At 46.7% G+C, this 24,642-nt stretch overlaps 2 protein-coding genes across 2 annotated transcripts in view; both read right to left on the bottom strand.

Annotated features, from left to right (window-relative positions):
- The window catches only part of LOC103734696 (NAD(P)H dehydrogenase [quinone] 1), a 16,704-nt gene extending 9,470 nt beyond the window's left edge, over positions 1–7,234 (bottom strand). Inside the window, exon 1 of the mRNA XM_008833756.3 lies at positions 6,802–7,234. Coding sequence (XP_008831978.1) covers positions 6,802–6,808 — 7 coding nt within the window. The 5' untranslated portion in view covers positions 6,809–7,234. The remainder of the gene's footprint in view (positions 1–6,801) is intronic.
- Positions 7,235–14,573: 7,339 nt separating this feature from the next.
- Nob1 (NIN1 (RPN12) binding protein 1 homolog) overlaps positions 14,574–24,642 on the bottom strand; it is a 16,665-nt gene continuing 6,596 nt past the window's right edge. Inside the window, exons 4-9 of the mRNA XM_008833743.3 lie at positions 24,453–24,524; positions 24,066–24,194; positions 23,799–23,969; positions 22,453–22,550; positions 20,374–20,518; positions 14,574–16,251 (exon numbers count right to left, since the gene is read on the bottom strand). Coding sequence (XP_008831965.1) covers positions 15,982–16,251; positions 20,374–20,518; positions 22,453–22,550; positions 23,799–23,969; positions 24,066–24,194; positions 24,453–24,524 — 885 coding nt within the window. The 3' untranslated portion in view covers positions 14,574–15,981. The remainder of the gene's footprint in view (positions 16,252–20,373; positions 20,519–22,452; positions 22,551–23,798; positions 23,970–24,065; positions 24,195–24,452; positions 24,525–24,642) is intronic.

Below are 24,642 nucleotides of genomic sequence, written 5' to 3'. Positions count from 1 at the left end.
GATGTGAAGGAGAAGTAAAGGCAAGAGTAATTAGCATTACAAGTTCTAGACAGGGAACTAGAAAAAAGTCAGAACAGGGCAATTTTCAAATGTTCATATGAGAGTCCATTGGAGTTTCTTGACAAGGGCTTCCAAAAGCATCCCTCTATTGTGTTCTTCCTCATTTTCCTTTTGTCTTCCAAGGCTGGACTAGTTGGCTGGGAAGAGTGGCTGAATACTTAGGTGAGGGTCCAGTGACCCTGCCTGGCACTCCTTTAATGAATGAGCACAACCGTCAGCAAGCCCAATTGTGACTATGTTTAGCCATCAGGCTTAGCTGAAGTCGTGATGATGGTAGTTATTTCATGTAGAAGGGACTGCTGTATAGCATCTTATTAAAAGGACCACCACAGCCGGGCATAGTGGTGCACGCCTGTAGTCCCAGCACTTGGGAGGCAGGGAGGCAGAGGCAGGTGGATCTCTGTGAGTTCCAGGCCAGCCTGGTCTACATAGGTCCAGGACAGCTGGGGCTACAGGGAGACCCTGTCTCAAAAAGACCAAAAAAAAAAAAAAAGGACCACCACATGGATCCCAGGGCTGTCAGGCTGTCCCCTGGATTCTCAGGCCCTCTGGTAGTTGGAGGCCAGAGGGACACCAGAACCTGACACTCTCTGGGTAGTCTGCTAAGCTCCCAGCCGCTACCCCAATGGAGGTCCAAACCAGGACTATGTTTTTTACTTTAATTCTTCATATTGGGAAATATTTGCCAAGATTGCCAAGTGAGCATCCCTAATCTGAAAATCTGAAGTCCAGGACTGGCAAGATGGCTCAGTGAGGTGAAGGTACTTGCTGCCAAGCCTGATGACCTGAGTTCAACCTCCAGAACCCACATGGTAGAAGGAGAGAACTAGCAACTTACTAACTCCTGTAAGTTGTCCTCTGACCTCCCTATTCCATGGCGTGTGTGTTCACACACATACTAAATAAATGTAATTTTAAATTTTTTGAAAATCTTAAGTTTGGGGACTCCATAATCCAAAATATTTTTTTTTAATTTTTTTTTTCTCATTGCAGCTGGTTTGTTTGTTAGTTTGTTTGTTTGAAGCAGGGTCTCCCTGTAGCCCCAGCTGTCCTGGAACTCACTATGTAGACCAGGCTGGCCTTGAACTCACAGAGATCCGCCTGCCTCTGCCTCCTAAGTGCTGGGACTACAGGCATGAGCCACCACGCCCGGCAATCCAAAATATTTTGAACATCAATGTCAGCATTCAAAAAAGTTTCCAAGGGGCTAGAGAGATGGCTCAACAGTTAAGAGCACTGGGTGTTCATGTAGAGGACCCAGGTTAAATTTTTAAAAATATGAATAAAATATATTCTTTAGAGTTTCAAAAGAATTTTTGAGACAAGATCTCCTGTAGCCCACAATTCCCTTAAACTTGCATGTATCTCAAGGATGATCTTGAACTTCTGATCCTCCTGCCCACACCTGAAATTATAGGCATGTGCCACCACATCTGGCTTATGGTGCTGAGGATTGAATCCAGGGCTTCATGCTTGCTAGGCAAGTACCTGAACAACTGAGCTATATCCTCAGCCCCAAGTTTCCAATTTTTAAGAACAAAAGAATGATAAACGAACAAAAGAATTTCCAATTTGGTGGTGCACACCTATAATTCTAGAACCCAGGAGGATGAGACAGGACGGCTGCCAATTCAGGGTAAGAGTGAGACCCTGTCTCAATCTAAAATTTAAAAAGGGCTTGAGCTGGGCATGGTGGCACACGCCTTTAATCCCAGTACTTGAGAGGCAGAGGCAGGCAGATCTCTGTGAGTTCAAGGCCAGCCTGGTCTACATAGTGAGTTCCAGGACAGCTGATCCCTGTGAGTTCAAGGCCAGCCTGGTCTACATAGTGAGTTCACTTACTGTTTCTATAACTGAAAGCCACAGAGTACGTGGTTATAAAAAACGTAAAGTTTGGCCAGGCGTGGTGGCACACGTCTTTAATCCCAGCTCTCGGGAGGCAGAGGAAGGCGGATCCCTGTGAGTTCAAGGCTAGCCTGGTCTACATAGTGAGTTCCAGGACAGCTGGGGCTGCTCTCAAAAAGACCAAAATGAATGAATGAATGAATAAATAAATAAATAAATAAATAAATAAATAAATAAATAAAAAGTTTATTGCCAGGCGTGGTGGCACAGGCCTTTAATCCCAGCACTTGGGAGGCAGAAGCAGGCGGATCTTTGTGAGTTCGAGGTCAGCCTGGTCTACATAGTGAGTTCCAGGAAAGCTAGGGATACAGGGAGACCCTGTCTCAAAAAGACAAGAGGAAAAAAAAAAGGAAAGTTTATTCAGTTCATAGTACTGGAAAATGAGCGGTCGAGAGGCTGCATCTGTCTGGTGAAGTCATTCTCATAGATGGCAACCATGCCCTAAGCTGGCACTGGACAACACAGAGCAAGAGAGGCAGATACAAGATACAGCCACGCTGGCTCCTACAACACCCCCCACTCTAAAACAGCCCATTTACATGCTAACTGCTGGTCTGTGAATGCCTTACCTCATTATGAGGACAGAGCCCTTATGACCTAATCACTTCTTACCCCCATAAGAAAGGGTCTCATGTATCCCAAGTTGACCTTGAACTTATGATTTAGTAGAGGATGGCCTTAATCCTCCGATCCTCCTATCTCTACATCCCAAATGCTGGGACCACCACTCTGGCCCAATCATTTTCTAAATCCTTCCTCCTAGTAGCTCACCATTGGGGTGAAATGTCAATGTGAGTGTGGCATATGTGTGTGTATGTGTATGTGTTTGCATCAGGTGTGTGTGCATGTGTGTTTACATGTAGAGGACACAGGACAACCTTGGGTGCCCCCTTTGTTTGAGACTTGGTCTCTCACTATCCTGGAATTTACCAAATAGGTTAGGCTGGCTGGCCATAGAGTCCCAGAGGATCCTTCTGTCTGCCTGAGCACAGAGATTCAAAGATTACAAGCATGTGCCACCACACCCAGCTATTTTTTATAAATATTTTATTATTTTTTTATTTTATGTGTATGAATGTATTGCCTGCACATGTGTAAATGCACCCATGTCATACAATGTCTGTGGAGGTCAGAAGAGGGTGTCAGATACTCTGGAACTGGAGTTACAGACAGCTGTTAGCCACCATGTGGGTGCTGGGACTCAAACCTGGGTCCTCTGTAAGAACAGCAAGTGCTCTAAACTACTGAGCCATCTATCCAGCCCCATATCCAGTTTTTTTTTAACATGGGTTCTAGGGATCTGAATTCAGGTCCTCATGATTGCAAGGCAAGCACTTTGTTGACGAGCCATCTCCCCAGCCCTCAGTATAAATGTTGGCGAGGGACTGAAATCATAGCATTATTTATTTCAGCCATAAGTAAAGAACTAAGGAACAAGGCTAGGCATGCCCTGGAGCTGCGGAGTGTGAGTTTTGGTTTGAGCAGGAAATGCCTCACACAACCAGGCATGGCATTAGGGAAGCAGAGGCTGGAAGATGGTGAGTTCCAGGGCAGTCTGAGCTGCATAGCTAACCCTGTCTCCAGAGAAAAAAAGACCCTGAAGGCTCATGTGTTGAACATTTGGTCCCCAGCTATGACACTACTTTGCGGGGGGAGGGAACTTGGGGAGTGGGGCCCGGCTGGATGAAGCCGTCACTGAGGGTATGAATCTTTGAAGATCTTCTTGGTCCTTCTCTCCTTCTGCTTCCTGTCTGCCATGAAGTGACGCACCTCCACCACAAACTCCTGCCACTTGGTCACAACTAATAAAAATGGAAATGGGGCCGATGATATGGTTGATACAACTCTGCAGGTAAGAGCAGTTGGGTGTCAAAACCTGGTGACCTGAGTTCAATCCCTGGAACTCATGTAAAGAACTGATTCCATAAAGTCCTTCCCTAACCTTCTACACAAAGGCACTCTGGCATGTATGCTTAGACACGGATACACAGACACACAGACACACAAAGTAATACTAAATAAAATATATTTAGTTTTCTTATATTTTTCAACTCCTATCTGGAGTTAGGGATAGTTGTTAGCTGCCGTATGGGTGCTGGTATTTGAACCTGGGTCTTCTGCAAGAACAGTGTTCATAACCACTGAGCCATCTCTCCAGGCCCTAAAATAAATATTTAAAATGAAAATAAAAATGGAGGATTGGAGAGGTGGCTCAGTGATTCAGAGCACTGGCTGCTCTTGCAGAGGACCCAGGTTCAGTTCCCAGCACCCATATGGTGGCTAACAACTGTCTGTAACTCCGGTTCCAGGGCCTCCGATGTTCTCCTCTGGCCTCCACATTCATTGCAAGACACTTGTGCACTTACATACAAGCAGGCGAAGCACTCATACATATAAAGTAAAAATAATAAAAGTAAAAATATTTTTTAATTTTTAAAAATTTTATGTTTATGTATGTATTGCCCGCATGTAGGTAAGTGCACCTGTGTAGTGCAATGCTCGCGGAGGTCAGAAGAGGCTGTCGGATCCCCTGGGACTGGAGTTACAGACAGTTGTTAGCTGCCATGTGGGTGCTGGGATTCAAACCCGGATCTTCTGCAAGAACAACCAGTGTTCTTGACCGCTGAGCCATCTCTCCAGTCCCAAATAACAAATTTTGACTTTATGAAAATCCACTTAGGGGATTAGTGAGATGACTCAGTGGGTAAAAGCATTTGCCCTGCAAGCCAGTGTCTTTGATTCCCCAGAACCCATTTAAAGGTGGAAGGAGAGAATCAACTCCACACAGTTGTCCTCTGACCTCCATACTGTTCTGTGAACCTGAAAACTCTTGTTCTTTCCCTGGCACCTGTGCTTTATTTCCACCCCACTGAACCTCTGAAATGCTAATGTTCTCACAAACAAACTTCTCAGCCATGCCACAATTGTTAACCTGGCATCTATTAAGAACTAGGCACAGTGCAGAGAACTTGGGATACATTAGTGTGGAGGTTAAATTTTTTTGTTTTGTTGTGTTTTTGTTTTTTTGAGACAAGGTCTCACTATGTAGCCCTCGCTTTTCAGGAACCTGCTATGTAGACCAGGCTGGCCTGGAACTCAGAGATCCACCTACCTCTGCCTCCCAAGTGCTGGGACTAAAGGCATGTACCACCCACGCCCAGCTCCATTCTCTCTCTTTTTTTAAATTTTATTTTTATTTTATGTGTATGAGTGTATTGCCAACATGTATGTCAATGCACCCGTGTCCTGCATGCAGTGCCCAAGAAGGTCAAAAAAGGGTGTTGGATTCCCTGGAACCAGAGTTATTGATGGTTGTTAGCTGCCATGTGGGTGCTGGGAACCAAACCTGGTTCCTCTGCAAGAACAGTCAGTGCTCTTAACTGCTGAACCATCTCTCCAGCCCCCTATTATTTCTATTCTATTTTTTATTTTTTTGGTCTTTTTGAGACAGGGTCTCCATGTAGACCAAGCTGGCCTGGAACTCAGAGATCCACCTGCCTCTACCTCCCAAATGCTGAGATTGAAGGCGTTGTGCCACCATCCCTGGATTTTTTTTCTTAAATTACATTTTCATTTACCCATTTTGTGTGTGTGTGTGTGCGCGTGTGTGTGTGTGTGTGCGCGTGTGTGTGTGTGTGTGTGTGTGTGTGTACATACACATGTGTGAACCTCAAAGGACAACTTGCAGGAGTCAGTTCTCTTCTACCACGTGGGTCCTGGGGCTCGAACTCAGGTCATTAGGATTGGCGGCAGGCACCCCTATCCACTTAGCCATCTCAAGGGCCCTGATCCTAAATGTTGGCAGCTGGAGTTATCTGGTCTGTTGACTGAGAGCTGCCTCTGTCCTCATCTCTTCAACATTCCTCATATTCTGCCTCACCTCAAGCCAATCTGAAAGCTTATGTTTGCATAAGCTTCCACCTGGAGCCTCAAGTCTTTATGGATGCCAACACAACACAGCTGAGTAACAAGGCCGGCGGCAACAATGAGACAGTGAGGTTTATTTTGCTTTGTTGGTTTCTTTTATTTTGTCTTACTTTTTGGGCGGGGACAGGGTTTCACACTGTACTCTGGGCTGACCTGGAACTCACTGAGGGCAGCCCAGGCTAGCCTCAGCCTAAGAAAGGGTTTTAATGGTGGTATGGCAGCAGTCGATTTATTACCCATATGATCTGTTTGGCAGGAAGAATAAGCAAATCAAGGGAAGCCTACTAGAAATATAAGAGGGAGGAGCCTCAAACCCTGGGACACTCAGCTCCCAGCATGGCCCTGAAGGGAATGTTGAGAATCCCTAGTTCTTAGTGAAGTCACTTGTTTTTATTTTCAAATTGTTAGCGACTTATTCCCAAATGTTTGAAATACTACCTGGTATTTAGCTGCAGCTCCGTTGGAGGCGTGCTTGCCTAGTATGCAGGAAGCCCCTGCACTGCATGAACCAGGCCTGCTGCTGCGCGCCTGTGATCCCAGCTCTAAGGAGGTGGAGGCAAGAGGACCAGAAGTTCAAGGACAAGCTTGGCTATGCAGCAAGTTCAGTGCTAACCCGGGACACATGAGACCCTGTCTCTAGGCCAAACGAGGTGTGGAGAGTGGGCCAGCCACGGCCTCAGATGGCCAGGACGGAGTTTCTGCTCCAGGGACAATGCCCCCTTGACTGGCCCGTGGGCGGTTGGGGAGTGGGCTGCGGACGCTCGCCTTCTACCAGGGACTTCCAAGGCGCATCCCAGGACCCTAATCTCTTCACTTTCCTCTTTGAGTCAAGGAACAAAACTCAAGGCATGCCCTGCATCCTCCTCCCAGTTGAACCAGGTTCCAGAGTCCAGGTGGCACAGCACTCACCTGCCATGGGTCCAGCGGCGTGAGGGGAGAAGAGAAAGAGAAGGCGTGAGGCGTAGTACCAGGCGCTGATTGGCTGAGCCGCAGGTTACCCGGGCGACCTGCCCAGGGCCGGGACAGAGGATGTTAAGGGGCTGCAGCCAGGGCACTGTGTAAGTGGTTCGCAGAGCACCTGCGGCTTTATATGCAGTCGGTTGAGCCCTGCCCACTGAGCTGGGGGGTCAGTAAGGCGGGGCCGGATTCCCGCACCCAGGGGCGCTCGGCGGAGGACGCCAAAGCGGAGTGAGTGGAAAGGAGAGGCAGCTAGGGCTGCCGAAGAGACCCCTGAAGGTGGAAGTAGGAGGCAGGGGTGATAGGGGCTGTGAGGATCTGGGTGCACGTCGAGGCTAGCTCATCTGCCCCTGCCGTGGGGCCTCTGTACAAAGTGGAAGTTTCCAACGGAAGCTGGGGCTCTGTTGGACCTGCCCATCCTGCCTGTGCTGTTCAGCCCTGGGAAGTCGCCTTGCCTTGCACCGAATGGGGCGGGCAAAGTGCGGGCCTGGTTATTTCAGCTCAGATTTGCTGAATCACTGGGTCTATGTTCTTGAAGGGCCTGAGCGCTCCAGGGAGACTTGTCCTGCTCAGAAGGAATTCGCTTCTTTGAGAGGTTCAGAGTCTGCTCTTGGCGATCCTGCAAAACTCACTTCCCCTCAACCCTCCTCCTGGTGGCCAGATAATGGAGAAATGGTCGGGTTTTCCCTTCTGCAAGCTAGGGCAAGCCTGGTGTAGGAGGGAAGTATTTAAATAGCGGAGACTTGTGCATGTTTAAAAACTTTACACAAAGTTTTACATCAGAGTATAGAACAGAGAGTGTCTTAAGTCTCCATAAGTAAAAATTATGGTAGGACCAACCTACAGAAGAGACAGGAGACTTACTGTCAAGAAGTCAAGAAAGGGGGCTGAAGACATGGCTCGGGTCAAGAGCACTGGCTGCTCTTGCAGAGGACTCCAGGTTAGTTCTCAGTATACTTCTCTGAGTGACTTAGAATCACCTGTAACTCCAGCTTCAGGGAATCTGACACCCCCTTCAGGTCTCCATGGGCACCCTTTTGCATCCACACAAACATGGTACACAGAGATACACACACACACACGCACACTTTAAGAAACAGAGATTCACTTTCCTCTAAGGCCACCACATCCAGCTGGTTTTTTTTGTTTATTATTTATTTTTTTATACTTTATGCATATGAGTGTTTTGTCTGCATATATATATATATATATATGAGTTATATATGAGTACACCAATGTCATGAAATGCCCATGAAACTAAAAAGAGGGCGCTGGATCTCCTGAAACTGGAGTTAAAGGCAGTTGTTAGCCACCATGTGGGTGCTGGAAACCAAACCCAGGTCCTCAGCACGAGCAGCCAGTGCTCTTATGCTGGGCCATCTCTCCAGCCCTTCTTTTTCATTTTAAGATAGGGTCTCACCCTAGCCTTGAACCCTGGCAATCCTCCCAGCTCTGCCCAGGACTGACATCTGTCTGGCTTGGGGAGGTGAATAGAGCAGCTTCTTCCCAGGATGTTCTAACAAGGAGATTTGAGAAGGGAGTGTGGACTCTCAGTGGCTGCCCATAATTTTTCTTGTCAAGGACGAGTCTTCTTAGTGGATATTACCCACCCAGGAGCTGAGTAGCACCCCCAGCAAAAGGCACACCTTATGAGGTCAAAGAAAGGGTGTCATTCTAGAGTTTAAAAAATACTTTAGGGGCTGGAGAGATGGCTCAGCAGTTAAGAACACTGACTGTTCTTACAGAAGACCTGGGTTCGAATTCCAGCACCCACATGGCAGCTAACAACTGTCTGTAACTCCAGTTCCAGGGGGTCCAACAGTCTCTTCTGTCCTCCACGGGCATTGCACAACACAGGTGCACTTACCTACATGCAGGTATAACACTCATACACATAAGATAAAAATAATAAAATATAAAAAAAGAATGTTATATTCCAACAAAGATTTTGGACAGTAAATTATCTTGAAAGCAAGAAAGGCAGAAGAGTCTTTTGTGGTGGTGCTCACCTTTAATCCCAGCACTCAGGAAGTAGAGATAGGCAGATTTCTATGCGTTCTGGTCCAGCCTGGTCAACATAGCCAGTTCCAAGCTACATAATCTCAAAAAAAAAAAGGAGAGCTTTATATATTAACATATTAGCCATGTAACTACAGCTTTGAACACAAAAGACATTTATTTGAATAAGATGGAAAATGGTTTCTTTTTCTAACAGAGACTTGTTACTGGTCACAGGCTAGACTCATAGTATTTTTACTCTTTATAACATGTAACATGTATTTATTTTATGTCTGTGAGTGTCATGCCTGTATGTGTATAAGTGCACCCATGTCATGCAGTGCCCAAGGAGTACAGAATTGGGCATTGGATCCAGGACAAGAAGCCTGGCACCTGGAAGTCTGTTAGCTAGAGATTCACAGACAGTGCCTCAGTAGGACCTGTGAGTATCTGTGAGAGGGGAAGGGCTGCCAGGGGTATTGTAGCCTGAGCAGAGGTTGGTCCAGATTGTAACAGGCGTCAGGTGGGTAACCTGAAAGCTGTGTTATTTTTGGCTCACAATGAGACTGCTATTGTCTCCTGGCCCGGTGGCCTCAAAAAAGGCAGGTTAGAGTCTCTGAGTGGAAACTATCTCATGAGGCCTAACTGCAATCTGTCTTGACACATAGAAATTAATGAATATTGTAGTATCTAACAGACACACATAAACCCAGTTGACCAGCTGCCTGGGCAGAACACATGTTAGCAATTTTGAAGACAGCCCTACTTCTACCAACAAATCCAAGTTCACTTCTTTGTCAGAGACTTAATTCATGTGCACTAAAAGGCATTTGGGCTAATTTCACAGGTTTTTTTTGTTTTTGTTTTTTTAAAAATCTTTTTGAGCCTGGCATGGTGGCACACGCCTTTAAGCCCAGCACTCCAGAGGCAGAGGCAGGCGGATCTCTGTGAGTTCGAGGCCAGCCTGGTCTACATAGCGAGTTCCAGGACAGCTCATCTTTTTGAGACAGGGTCTTCCTGTAGCCCCAGCTGGCCTGGAACTTGCTATGTAGACCAGGCTGGCCTCAAACTCACAGAGATCCACCTGCTTCTGCCTCCGGAGTGCTGGGATTAAAGGCTTGGCCACCACACCCAGCTAATTTCACAGGGTTTTTTTTTGGGGTCTTTTTGAGACAGGGTCTCCCTGTAGCCCTAGCTGGCCTGGATTCGCTATGGAGACCATGCTGGCCTCAAACTCATAGAGATCTGCCAGCCTCTACCTCCCAAGTGCTGGGATTAAAGGCGTGTGCCACCACGCCCAGCTAATTTCACAGTTTTAATGTATGTGAGTGCTCACTTAACCTACAAGCCAATTTGGTAACATGTAAAGAGTACTTCAACATAAGCATACATTTAGACATAACACAAAATACACATGCACATAGCACACATAAAACATATCCATGTTAAGAAGCCCTAAGACTTTATAACTTTATTAGATTTAGCATTTGTCAGCTTTTGAAAAATATTTTATTATTTTTATTTTATGTGTGTGAGTGTATTGTCTGCATGTGTAAGTGCACCCTTGTTGCTCAGTGTCCATGGAGGTCAGGAGAAGGCCTCGGATCCCCTGGAACTGGAGTTACAAATGGTTGTTAGCTCTCATGTGGGTGCTGGGAATTGAACCTGGGTCCTCTGCAAGAGCAGCGAGTGCTCTTAACCGCTGAGCCATCTCTTCAGCCCCCCATTTGTCACCTTTTAAAGAGACCATTCATCTGATTATTTTCTATATAGCTCTAAGTAATCCCTAATCTTAAACCTGTTCTTTAATAGTTTTACTCTCAGTTGAAACAAAATATAGTACTTAACTTAAACACGAGTTTTTAAAAGCCCAGCAAAAGAAAGGGTGGGGTGTGCTATACGTGCTTGATAGCCTAAGTCTTAATTAATTAATTAATTTTTATTTATATGTCTGTGTGAGCACCATGCATGTGCAGGTGCCTGAGGAAGCCAGAAGAGGGTGTTGGATCCCCCTGAAGATGGAATTACAGGTAGTTGTAACCATCTGCTGTGGGTGCTGGGATCCCAACTGGTCTTCTGGAAGCAAGCACTGTTAGCCACTGAGCTGTCTTTCAAGCCCTGTAAGCCTTAACTTTAAAAACTGATTCGCTGAGGGGGTGTTGTAGAAAGAACGAGTGCTGTCCCAGCTCAAACAGTCACAGCTCAAGACAGTGTCTGCTTTGGACTGGAGCGCGGAGCCACGCTTGCTTATTGTAGCCAAGGTCAGGGAGGGACCCTGTCACCACACTCCTGCTGTATCTTTTTGTAATGACTTTTGAAAGGGTCACCTGGGGCTGGAGAGATGGCTCAGTGGTTAAGAGTACCAGTTGTTTTTACAGAGGACCCAGGTTCCATCCCCAGCACCATATGGCGACTAACAACTATAACTCCAGCTCCAGGGGAACTGATACCTTCTTCTGACCTCCTTGGGCATTGCATGACATGAGTGCACTTACACACATGTAGGTAATATATTCATACACATAAAATAAAAATAATAAGTTAAATATTTAATGGAGTCAACTAAAATGTCAGGATCACGGTTTAGGGACCTTCTTTTAATAGAACATGTATATGATCAGACATACAAGACCACTGTCTGTGTGCTCATTTAACCTCTTATTTCAAAACAGCTTCTTTGTCAGATCAAAACCAGAGAGAATATCCCAAGAACCCAAGAATATGGGAGTTCATAAAGCCATATATGGCCCAGCAAATCAAGGAGGACTCAGCCATATTGTGCACACGCATACACCAACTCTCGGCCTGTGTGTCCCTTCACCTTTTGACATAACTGACACTGGCAAAGAGCCTTAGACTCTGGGAACTGGGCTAGAGAGATGGCTCAGTGGTTAAGAGCACGTACTGCTCTTCCAGAGGACCTAAGTTCAGTTCCCAGCGCCGATATCAGGTGACTCATAACCACTTGTAACTCCAGGGGATCTGACGCCCCTGGCTTCCCAAAGCACCTGCACTCACATGTACATATCCACACATAGACACACATACATGCACATAATTTAAAATAAAATACAATTTTGAGACAGGGTCTTATGTAGCCTAGGATTTGGGGAGGCTGGCCTTGATCTCCCCATGTAGCGAAGAATGAAGGACTTTTGAATCTCTGATCCTCCAGCTTTCACCTCCTGAGTGCTGGGATTACAGGGATGTACCTTGGTGCTTGGTGTATGCGATGCTGGGGTTTGATCCCAGAGTTTCATACATGCTAGGTGAGCATGTATGAGCTACAGCCCCAGTCCCAAAGAATTCTTGAGCTCAGCTCAGGTCAGCTAATGCTCTTTGAGTCTCGGTTGCCTCCCCTGTAAAAATGTGGGTTGGGGCTGCTCTGTCTTTGAGTTTCCATCCTGTTTTATTTAGTTTGTGGTCATTACAAGATCATACAAACGCCAAACTCTTCTGAAACAGGCCTTCATCCAAAGAGTGTGTTTGCAGTAGGCCTTGAGTATGGACCAAAATGGGTATTCTTAGGGTCCTCCCACACATTCTCTCAGGCAGGCTGGAATCAGGAGCTGTGGAGCTTTGTTGACTGGCTTCATTATCTGGAAATAAAAAGCAGGAGTAAGTGAATCTCAGGAGCCCTTGTCCTTCTCCTGGTGAATGTACAAACAGCCTCATTAGTTGCCGTTAATACACACTGTCCACGTGGGCACCTGCTTTTTAGCCCAAGGGGCGATCCCCAAAGTCCCTTGCTTTTCTCTGAGCTGTGTTGATGGACTTTGTACATTAGCTCAGAGCCATTCTCAGACCTGTCTGGGGACTTGGGTACCTGTTGTCCTCAACTGTTCCTGGGAGTGCCAGCCAAGTACCCCTGGAGGAAACGGCCTCAGTATCAGGGGAGAAAAGTTTCTGCTCTAAGCCTTGTCCTCTCCTCTCCTATCTCCCACCACCATCCTTACTGCACAGGAAACAACCATGCTATCAGATCCCCTGAGTTTTGGTATCTTGCTGAAATTTGCATGAAGCCAAAGAGCTTCTTTAAGAAGACCAAGGAATGACAACTGGGTCCCATCTTTATCTTACTTTCTGTGAGGTGGAGCCAAAATTTAATCTGCTACATAGGAAAAAACATCCCTTCATAACATATGAATGTCATTACAGGAGAAATTTCTGCTTAATCAGTGTTTTAAACTCAATACAGGATGCTTTGCTGGGTGTGGTAGGACAGCCTATAACTCCAGCACTTGGGAGGCATAGGCAGGAAGAGTTCAAGCTTGAGAGTAGCCTGGGCTACATAATGAGACAGTCTAAAAAAAAATAAAGATGAAAATGTCCTAATTCAGGCTTCCTCGAAATACATGAACACACAGACACATTTGTCTAGACACATGGGCCATCTCCACTCCAAGTTTCTTTCCATTCCTATGTGCTGGGGTAACCACGGATAATTTGAGGGCTATTATTCTTAAACATCCCAGAGTTTGTTTTCCTCAGTGCCAAGGATTGAACCTGGGACCTTGTACACACTAGGTAAGCCCTCTACCACTGAGCTACAGCCCCTGTCCATGACAACTACTTTTTTTTTTCCTTTTTAGTCTTTTTTGAGACATGGTCTCATGTAGTCCATGCTGGTCTCAAACTTGCTATGTAGCTCAGGCTGCCTTTGAACTGCTGATCCTCCTGCTTCAAGTCTTCCAACTGAGCCATCGTATTTGGTCTTTCTCTTCCTCCCTTTGTCCCTCTATCCTTCTGTCCTTCCCTCCCTCCCTCCTTCCCTCTCTTCCTTCTTCCCTCACTCCCTCCTTTCGTACCCCCACCCCTACCTTTTCTGTAGTTCTGGACACTGAATCGGGGCCTTGCTTGCACATGCTAGGCAAGTGTTCTACTACTGAGACACCTTTCTAGATCCTTAAAATTATTTGCCCTCTTCTGGCTCAAGAATAATCTGTCCCTTTCCAGTGAGGACCATCTCAGTGTGGCAGGCAGAGCTCATGTGTGTGTTAATGAGCTGTGTAAGTTCCCCAGTGCATCGAGGGTGCTTTGTTCACCTGGAGATGTTCAGTGACGGAGAATCGGCATCTAACCCCTGCGGTTCGGCACTGCTCTGCCGTTTGAAGTGTGTGCAGCAAATCTCAGCACTCCTTTTGGGCCACTGACCCTATCTAGCCTCACTGTCTGGCTTGACTACACCTGCTGACTCCACCATCATAGTGTGGGCACGGCTCCTGCTGCCTCTTTTAGTGACAGCTTAGCCAGGCATGGCCACACACACCTTTGATCCCAGCACTTGGGAGAGAGAGGATCTCTGTGAGTTCAAGACAGTCTGGTCTACATAGTTCCAAGCCAGTCCGGGGTACTTATTTAAGAACTTGTCTCAAAAAAACAAACAGCCAGGTATGGTGGTGTACACCTTTAGTCACAGCATTTAGGGAGCAAGCAAATCTGTCAGAAGAGGCCAGCCTGGTCTACATAGCAGTTCCAGACCAGCTGGGGCTACAGGCAGACCCTGTCTCAAAAATACCAAAAATGGAGCTGGAGAGATGGCTCAGTGGTTAAGAGCACTGGCTGCTCTAGGAGAGGAACTGGGCTTGGTTCCCAAGCACCCACATGGGAGTTAACAACTTTAATTCCAGTTCCAGGGGCTTCAATGCCCTCTCCTGGCCTCTGTGGGCACTGCACACATGTGGTACACTTACATATATACAGGCAAAACACTCATACACATAAAGTAAAAATAAATTCAAAACAATTTTATTATTGCATGTAGGGTGTATATAGGAGGTAGGACAGCTTTATAGAGTGAGCTCTCTCCTTCCAGCTTTTTGTAGGTTCTGGGGATTAAACTCAGGTCACCATGCTTGCATAGGATTGTGCTGGCCCAGAAATATTTCCTTGTGGTAAGACAAAAAGCAGCTTTCGTGTTGCCTTGTTTTCCTGTATGTTTGGTCCAACAGTGTGAGGAGAAATGGGAAGGGCAGGTGTGGCCTCATCCTGGACTCCAATGGCAGCAGCTCCTCAGCAGGCAGCTGAGTGCTTGAGATTCACATACCCAGTGGTCAGCACATGGCTCACAATCTCCACAGGTGCATTCATGGCTTAACAGCACACTTGGACTAAACTGAAATCTAGCTCTAGCTAGTGACAATCCATGATTCTGGGCAAATCATTTAACACCCGCTGGAAATACTGTAGATTAACTACTTAACACAGATCTTATCATTTGGTTAAATGCTTGACCTGGTAGCTTTTCAGGATAGAGATTTAGGCAGCGGTAAGAATATGCAACTGATGTCTGCATACTGACATGGCTACTTTCCAGGGCAGAGTACATATTACATGGTATGCTAGTATTTCCTGAATGATAAAAAGCCTTATTTATGTAAAAGATCACCCTTTCCTTAGGAGACATTTTTGCTCCATCTTCATAGAAAGGAGACAGAATGTGTCAAATGTGGATCCAGATGAACGGCCGTGTGAGTTCACGACCCTGGATTTTCCGGCATCACTCAACTTGTTTCCTTTCAGAGGTTAAAAAGAAGAAAACAGAAGTGCTTCAATTTTATTGTATAAATATAATTTCTGGTAAAAAATAATCTACATTGCCAGGCATGGTGGCACACGCCTTTAATCCCAGCACTCGGGAGGCAGAGGCAGGCGGATCTCTGTGAGTTCACGGCCAGCTTGGTCTCTATTAGCGAATCCAGGCCAGCTGTGGCTACAGGGAGACCTTGTCTCAAGAAGACCAAAAATAAATAATCTACATACTTGGTCCTCAGGCATATGGTGTTTAGTATTCGTATTCGCCAAAGACACAAGAAATTAAATGCCCAGGAGCTTACAACAAAGTTTATTAGAAAAATACTATCATCTGGACACTGTTTCCTTTGAACGAAAGGGTCAATGTCAGCTCCAGTGCACTGTTCTGTTTTCAAGCTCCCCTTCCCATGAAGTCCTGGATCTGGAAGCCAAGGGACAGCAATGTTCCACTGTGACCCCACTCAGCATGAAGGAGTCTTGAGCAGCACTTTGAGGCTAGACCTTCGGTTTCTATGTAGCCGGTTCTGTGGACAGCATGGCTAGAGACCAGGCACCAGCCCCGGTTGCCCACAATCCACTCTTCCTGCCAGGGCCTGCACTTCACCTTTTCTTTACAAACTTCTTTCTGGAAGCATTGGGATTCAAGCGCCTCCTGCCCGCTCCCAAGGTGCTGTCCCGGATCTGCAAGGTGGCTGAGCGGCTGGAGATGTCATTCTCTGCGAAGGGAGATACCCCAGCTACGTAGTCAGGGGCAAACACGTTGGTCTTCTGCCTGGCCTTGTGGGAGAGTCGCAGCTGGGGGAAGCGCTGATCCTCGGTGAGATGGGGGTTGATGGCATATTTGCCCCCTTTGGGAGTGGGCAGAGAATACTGCAAGCAAGAGGAAAAGTTATTAGAACAGGGCAGATGCTCACAGGTCCAGATGCTGTCCATTGGACTGTCCCCTCAGATCCTCATGCAGGCAGACACAGAACTCTGTGTGCCAAGGAGTGAGGATACTATTATGGGAAATGGTATGAATAAGGGTTTTATGAATGTGGGAAGGAGGGCTAGAATGCACTCTGTGGTGCTGGGTTGATTGATTTTATTTTTTTTTTCGATCTTTTTGAGACAGGATCTCCCTGTAGCCTGAGCTGTCCTGGAACTCACTATGTAGACCAGGCTGGCCTTGAACTCACAGAGACCCATCTGCCTCTGCCTCCCAAGTGCTGGGACTACAGGCATGCACCACCACGCTTGGCATGGTGCTGGGTTGAAACTAAGGTATAGTCAAGGCTTCATTTGTTGCTACTAAAAAGCATTCTTGGGTGGGCACAGTGGTTGCACACCTGTAATCCCAGTACTTGGGAGTCAGAGGTAGGAGGACCAGGTCAAGGTCCTCCTTGGCTATACAAGTTCAAAGCTAGCAAAAGCTAGCAGTCTACCTAAGCCTAAGCTTCTGAGAGAGGGGCTGGGGCTGTGGCTTGGTTGGTAGAGTGCTTGTCTAGCATGTATGAAGTCCCAGGCTTGACCCCCAGCACCTCTTCAATAGGGAGTGTTGTCACACACCTACAATTCCAGCACTGTGGAGGTGGAGACAGGAGGATACCTGGGACTTTGCCTCAAAACAAAGCAAAGTGGGCTGGAGAGCTTGCTCGGTGGATACTAACACTTGCTGTTCTTCCAAAGGACCACGGTTTGCCCAGCACCCACATAGCAGCTAACAACTGTTTGTGACTCCAGTTCCAGGGAATCCAACACCTTCTTCTAGCTTCTGCAGGCATTGCACGCATGTGGTATACTTATATACATGCAAGCAAAACACTCATACACATAAAAATAATGAAACCAAAAAACAAAGCAAAACACAAAATAAAACAAAAACTAAGAGAAAGGACTGATTCTGGAGCAGGGACAAGGGAGTCTGAGGGCCTGGAAATAATGCACCTTGTCAGTAAGAATAGGGATGTGTGCAAAGAATGACTGAGAACAGCCATAAGGATGTGGTTCACAGGGACTCCTGCTGGCCAACTACGAAACTACTTGAGCCTCAAAATGAGTGTAGATCATAGCCTTCAGACTAACATGAAAATCATGAGAGAGTGCTCATATAAACAAACAGGAACAAGCCAGGGCAGGGAGAGCAGGCCTGGAATCCCAGCTACTTGGGAAGCTAAAGCAGAAGGATCAGGAATTCAAGGGCAGTCTGGGCAACTTAAGATCCTATCTTAAAGGTGGTGGGTGGGTGGGAGGGGGCAAAGCTGTGTAGATGGTTCAGTGCTTGCTGTTGGAGTGTGAGGACCTGAGTTCAGTCCCCAGCACCCACATATAATACAGTGCTTGGGGGGGGGCAGGGCACAGAAACAGGAGGTTTCCTGGGGCTCTCTAGTCAATCTAGCTAAAATGGTGAATCCCAGGTTTAATGACAGGTCCTGTCTCAAAAATGTGGAGCGTAATAGAGGAAGACACCTGATGTCTGCCTCTGGCCTCTGCATGGGCATGGACATCCCCACACAAACAAAGGAAAGAAGCGGGCTATGGCTGTAGCTAAGTGGTAGCGTTTACATAGTGAGGGTGAAACCCTGGGTGTGATGCAGTGCCACAAAATAAAAACTAGATAATAAACTATCATTTTATAACGAACACTGTGATAATGGATTTAGAAACTTTTTGCTTTAGGATTATTTATTTCTATGTGTATGAAGGTTGTGCCTGCATGCATGTATGTGTACCATGTGTGCCCAAGGAGGACTGAAGAGGGTGCTGGATCCCCTGAGATTGGGAATCGAACCAGTGAGCAGCCAGTGCTCTTAACCACTGAGTCATCTCTCCAGCCCCCATTTATCCTTTGCTTTGTTTTTTTGAGACAGGGTTAACAGGGTCTCATTACATAGCCCTGGTTGGCCTGGAAGTCACCATGGAAACCAGGCTGACCTTGAACTCACAGAGATCTGCCTGCCTCTGCCCCCTGAAAATTTAGGAATTTTATCCAGAGTGATTATAAACCACCTTAACCATGTCATCAAAGTATCACCTAAACATCATGTGCCCTCTACCCTGAGGACCTAACATCCTCAACAAGGTGTCCCACCAAAAATACGCACTGAATGCATGGTGTGGTAGCACATACCTTTGATCCCAGCACTGGGGAGGAAGAGGTAGGCGGATCTCTGTGAGTTCGAGGCCAGCCTGATCTACATAGTGAGTTCCAGGCCAGCTGGGGCTACAGGGAGACCCTGTCTCAAAAACAAAAAAAGGCACTGAGGCTGAGTGTGGTGTGCACAGCTGTAGTCCTTCACAGGCAGGGGGATTGCTGCATCTGCAGCCAGACTGGTTGTAAAAGACAGAGACAGGGAAATGATTCCAGCTTAAAAGAGACTAAAGGGAGGCCAGGAGTAGAGCTGAGCAGCAGAATATCAGGGCAGCTTCACTCTTACAATCCCTTGTCCCAATCCATCTCTCCCGATTGAAAAAAAAATTATTTAGTGCCGGAGAGATGGCTCAGCAGTTAAAAGCACTGGCTGCTCTTGTAGAGGACCCAGGTTCAGTTCCCACCACCCACACAATGGCTAACAACGCTCTGTAACTCTAGTTCCAGGGAATCTGACTTCCTCTTCTGACCTCTGCAGGCACTGCATCACATGGGTATATTTACATACATGCAAGCAATATACTCATACATGTAAAATAAAAAATAAACTATTTTTTAAAATTATTTCTTTTATCCACTATGCGTGGTGGCACACGCCTTTAATCCCAGCACTCAGGAGGCAGAGGCAGGTGGATCTCTGTGAGTTCAAGGCCAGCCTGCTCTACAAATGAGTACCAGGGCCAAAAAAAAAAAAAAAAAAAAAAAAAAATGTGCATGAGTGTTTTTTGTGGTGTGCAGTACTTAAGGTTATCATACCCCTGGAACTGGAGTTATGAACAGTTAGCTGCCATGTGGGTGCTGGGAGCCAAAGCCATCCAGTTCCTCTTAACCACTAAGCCATCTCGCCAGCCCCTCTCTCCTGATTTTTGTTTGTTTTGACAGGGTCTCCCATGGTCCCCGTCCACCTGGAACTCACTATGTAGACCAGGCTGGCCTCCATCTCACAGAGATCCTCTACCTCTGCCTCCCAAGTGCTGAGATTAAAGGCATGTACACCTAGCCTGCAAGATTATTTTAAATTATGTGTATGCATGTGTGTCTATGTGTGAGTTCGTGTGTGTGTTTAAGTGCCCAAGGAGGTTAGAAGATGGTGTCAGATTGCTTAGAGCTAGAGCTCTGGGCACTATGAACCACCTGATGTGGGTGCTGGGAACAACATTCATGTCCTCTGAAGAACAGCAAGTGCTCTTAACCACTGAGCCCTCTCTCCAGTCCCCTCTCCCCTTTATGAAGACAGTGTTTCATACTGTAGCCAGGTGGACCTCAGACTTGCAGCGATTCTCCCACCTCAGCCTCCCAAGTGCTGAATGACAAGCACGAGCCATCACACTTGTTCTTCTCTATCTTTCAAACGAACGCACAGCAACTGCACATGCATCCCAGGCCTCTCCTGTGCTGGGCCTTCACCTTCCTTTCCTTTGGCTGTTGGAGCGTGCACTGATCCTGCTCATCCTTTAAACGTACGCACAAATCTAGCCTCCACTGTGTGCCCCATGACCCCTGCTGAGCTCATCCCTTCCCCCCAGGTCAAGCAGTCATCACTGCCTGGACTCACTGGGTAATTTCTCCTTATCTAAATTCCTCAAGAGTCATACAGGAGGCTCGTCCTGCCCTCTCCCTTCTGTCTGGGTACCTAGACCACACCACGGGCTTTCAACCCAGTGCCTTATGGGAACAACTGGACTGGTTTTCATTCTGCCTCTGGTCTTTGTTTCCTTTGAGACAGTCTTACAGCCAAGGCTAACCTAGAACACTTGATCTTCCTGCTTCCACCTTCCAAGTACAGGTAAGCACCACCCCTCCCAGCTCTCCCCAGTCATTTGATTCTGAAGTTGCTAGGGGCACAGGGACATGCCACCTACCCGGAGGCCTCGGGGGTTCATCACCTTGGGGTTTCGGGAAAAGTGCATGTGCAGTGTGCCATCATCATTGACGGTCACAGATACCTTCTTCAGGGTCTTGTTCCCACAATGCCCACAGAATACTCGGCTCATATCTGATGTTGTCCTGGAGGACACAAAAGAAACACTGTACATTAGTATCAGTCAGGACACCCCAAGGAAACAAGGAGTGTCCAGCATCAGAGAAGGAAATGACAAGAAATGCAGGAGCCAAATCCCCTTCTATGGGTCGTCACACGCTGAAAGCTGCAGCAGAGGGCAACTTCTTGCTCAAGGGAAAAGGGTAATGATATGAGGTTCGAATCATAGAGAAAATAAGCAGGATGCCGTTATTTACTGGGGATGCTTACTGAACCCTCAGGCACTGCTGAGCTTAACACCAACATCGAAGTTGGCACTATCCATTTCGAAGGTGGGGAAACCACAGCTAGCTGCAGTGCCCTGCTCTGGGGCAGAAAGCTGTGCATGGGAAGACCTGCAGGATGAGAGCCCCTGCCATCTTCCTCACAGCACATGCCAGTGCAGCTCTAAACCACACAAGCCATTGTCAGGAGGCAGAATGAAGGGATCACACAGGAAACACTGTAAGTGCTGCCTTGGCTGATAAGTGGGTGCTGAGGGCAGACACTGAGCCCCTGCCTCTATCTACTCAAGTTCCCAGGGAGGACCTGGGACAGGAAAAAGGGCCAGATATATAGCCTTGGCCCAGCTCTCAGGGGGTCTCCACCAACCCCAAGAGTCAGGAAGTAAGTGCTGGGTCCAGGGCTCGAGAATCTAATCTCACCTGCCAAGTCTCCCAAGAGTGACCAAGTGCTTCCAGACACGTGCTGTAGACTAACTTCTCTGATAAGAAGCTGGTCAGTCACTGAGGCTAATCCCACAAGGGGAACCATTCCAAGCTTTTCTAAGAATGAGTGTTCAGTTGAGAAGCTAAGAGCTTTGTATAAAGGACAATGGTGGAAGTAGGGTTTTATGAAGCCAGGAACTGTCATAAGCTTGGAACATTTAAGACTAAGAGATGGAAACACTGCACTGAGCTCAGAATTAGAGGCAGCTCTGAGGAGTGACTAATGAGGAGTGACGGGCTGCAGAGGGCCATGCAAGGCTGGGCTCCAGGCCAGGAGGGAGGTTACTTTGAAGCACCCAGAGGAGCAAGGCCCTAGCAGGAAGCTCCACCTCCTACACAACTCCACAGGCCCAGTAAGACATCTCAATGCTTCAGAACTGTCCTGCACCAGGCTTCTGCAAAACATGGCTCTATCACATATCTACAAGATGTCCACAGATCCAGCCCACACATGTCGAATGTCTGGGAGGCTGCCCAGCCCAAGTCCTGGAACCACACTTCCACAGCAAGGCTGTGACTATCTCTTCTATTCCAACCTGCCTCCAGGGCCTGCCCACACCACCAACACCCACAGAAATAAGAAATGAGGGAAAGGTCAATGAAGCCCACCAAAGGGATTATTTCCTATAAGCAAAATACTCTGCTAAATTGCTATGACTTATGTTCCTAATTCCTCACAACAAACCTTTCAATTTTAGGAAAATCTTGAAGAACTAGTAAGGCAACCAACCATCAAAGCCTGCAGAGTCACACAGGCAGGAGGGATCCACATGTGAACCCATACACTCTGGATTCAACCTACTTTGTATGTATGTGAACAGAAAATATCAGGCATGAAGTAGACTCACAAACACAAGGACCCCCATCACCCAGCTCCACGAACGACTCACATGTCGTCCTGTTTCATCGCTGCCTACACTCTATCCTCCTGCATCATTTCAAAGCAAATCCTGGCTGTCTTTAGAAAATGAGTGTCCTTTGTTTCAAAATCCACATCTTTAATTCTAGGCCACTCAGAGAAAAAAAGGGGGACAGATGGGACAACAAGTCACGGGCAACCTCTGTCCTAAGGGTTTTAGCACTCTGGTGGAAGGAAAGTACGTATGTAGACAGGATTCTTTTTCTGGGAGTCCCCAGCAGGTGCAGAAAGAGTGTTCAACAAAGAGGCCCCAGTCCAACCATCAGCTACGTACTTGAAACAGCCATGGCAGCGCAAGATATAGCTCCGGGCCTCTCGAATCAGCATGCCATTTACTGCCAGCACGTGTAGGCCCATCTGCAGGAGAACATTCTAGAACCAACAAGTTAAAGAATTGAAACAAGCCTTAATACTAACCTGACAATCATTTTGTAATCAGTTACAGGAATTTGGTATGTTCTGGTTTGGGTCATAATCCCTGCCTTTTAAAAAAAATTCATTATTATAGCCGGGCGTGGTGGTGCATGCCTTTAATCCCAGCACTTGGGAGGCAGAGGCAGGTGATCTCTGTGAGTTCAAGGCCAGCCTGGTCTACATAGTGAGTTCCAGGACAGCTGGGGCTACAGGGAGACCCTGTCTCAAAAAGACCAAAAAAAAAAAAATCATTATTATTATTTTATTTTATGTGTATGAGTGTATTCCCTACATGTGTAAGTGCATCCATATCATGTAATATCTGAGGAGGTCAGAGGAGGGCACTGGATCTCCTGGAACTGGTGTTTTGGAGTTAGCTGTCATCTCTCCAGACCCTATTATTATTTTTAATTATGTCCATGTGTATGTGCAATACCCACAGAGAACAGAAGAGGGTGTCAGATTCCCTAGAACTGAGTTTCAGGAGGTTGTGCACTGCCATGTGGGTGCTGGGAACTGAACTCTAAGCAGCCAGTGCTCTTAACCACTGAGCCATCTCTCCAGCCACTGGAATGTCTCTTAAGACATGTACCAAAGACAGAGACCCAGGTTTCTGTATGAAAAGGGCTGAGGCCTGGCTTTGTCACTGGTGATGCTTCTCAACACAGACATCTGTTCTGCCAGGGGAAAACATTCTAATTTCTGGGCTGGAAATCCTGTCTACCTAGCTAAGTCCAACATTACATACACAAAAGGAATAAAAACATCAACTGCTCATGTTAAGGGTTAAAAACAAACATCTGGGTTAACAACCATCCCTAACTCCAGTACCAGGGGATCTGATGCCCTCCTTTGACACTGATGGGCATTGCACGACATTCATGCAGGTGATACATTCATACACATAAAGCCTCAGTAGGCAAGAGCACTTGTCACCAAGTCTGACAACCTGAGTTTGATCCCTAGGAACCTCTGACCTTCACACATGCACCACAACACATGACGCGCACACATACACAGACACACACACACACACACTACATAAATGGAATAAAAAAATCTTGAAAGCACAAACAACATATGAAAATTTTGTTGCTAAAATACATCAACCCTCAAACAAAATGAACAATTACTAAAGATTCTGGAACTAGAAGCAAGCAGCTTTGTACCCACACCCCAGGGTTTGCAGGGGTCCATAGCACCCACCTGCATGGCAAAGTCTGTAGTTACACAGCCAACTCGCACATCCTTTGGGATGTCACAGTGCTCCAACTCTTGCTGGATCTGCTTGATGTTGCTAGGGGTTATCCACCCACCCCCATCATCATCACTGTCTTCAAATTCTTCTTCCTCTTCCTCCTCCTCCCCTTTATCAATCTGAAACATTAACGACACTGGCAAATTCCCAGCCCACAGGACCCATGTGGAGAAACTCCAGGGTTGTCACCAGGAGAATGCAAACCAGGGTGTTACCAGCAGCTCCTGAAGCTCCTGATCGATGTTAGGCAGAGGGTTCCTCCAGAACATGAAGGAGCTGAATTCCAGGTTCTTGGGCCCATCAGCTGGGTCTCCACAATCTACTGTTTCTTGTGCAGGTTTAGGCTGAGATGAAAAGAAACAATTCTTTTTTTTTCAGTACAGGGGATTGAACCCAGGACCTCACATATACCAAGCACTCTTCACTGAGCAGTTATAACCCCAGCCCTAGAATAGCTTAAAAACCTGAAAACTGAGAGGTCCACAGGTGAAACTATACTGCATCTAAGCCAGATCAGACAGAGCTGGAAAACCATGCTCTTACTTCAGATCTGTGCTGTGTGTAGAAAAGAGACTGAGGAGCAGGGCTCCTGGCTGGGTTACCTTGGAGGGCAGGTGGAAACCAGAAATGTGCAGAGGAGTTTCTGGGTGCTGAATCGAGGAGCTCACTTTAACCTTAAAAAAAAAAAAAAAAAAAAAAAAAAAAAAAAAAAAAAAAAATTTATTTATCCCTATTTTTAGAAAAAAAAAAGAAAAAAAGTAAATAACTTTTAATAAAAGTTTAAGCCAGGAA

Source organism: Nannospalax galili, unplaced genomic scaffold, assembly GCF_000622305.1.
Source record: "Nannospalax galili isolate Female #2095 unplaced genomic scaffold, S.galili_v1.0 scaffold410, whole genome shotgun sequence".
In the NCBI taxonomy this organism is placed as follows: Eukaryota; Metazoa; Chordata; class Mammalia; order Rodentia; family Spalacidae; genus Nannospalax; species Nannospalax galili.
The sequence above is the reverse complement of the archived record's forward strand: the minus strand, read 5'-3'. Positions and strand labels throughout refer to the sequence as shown.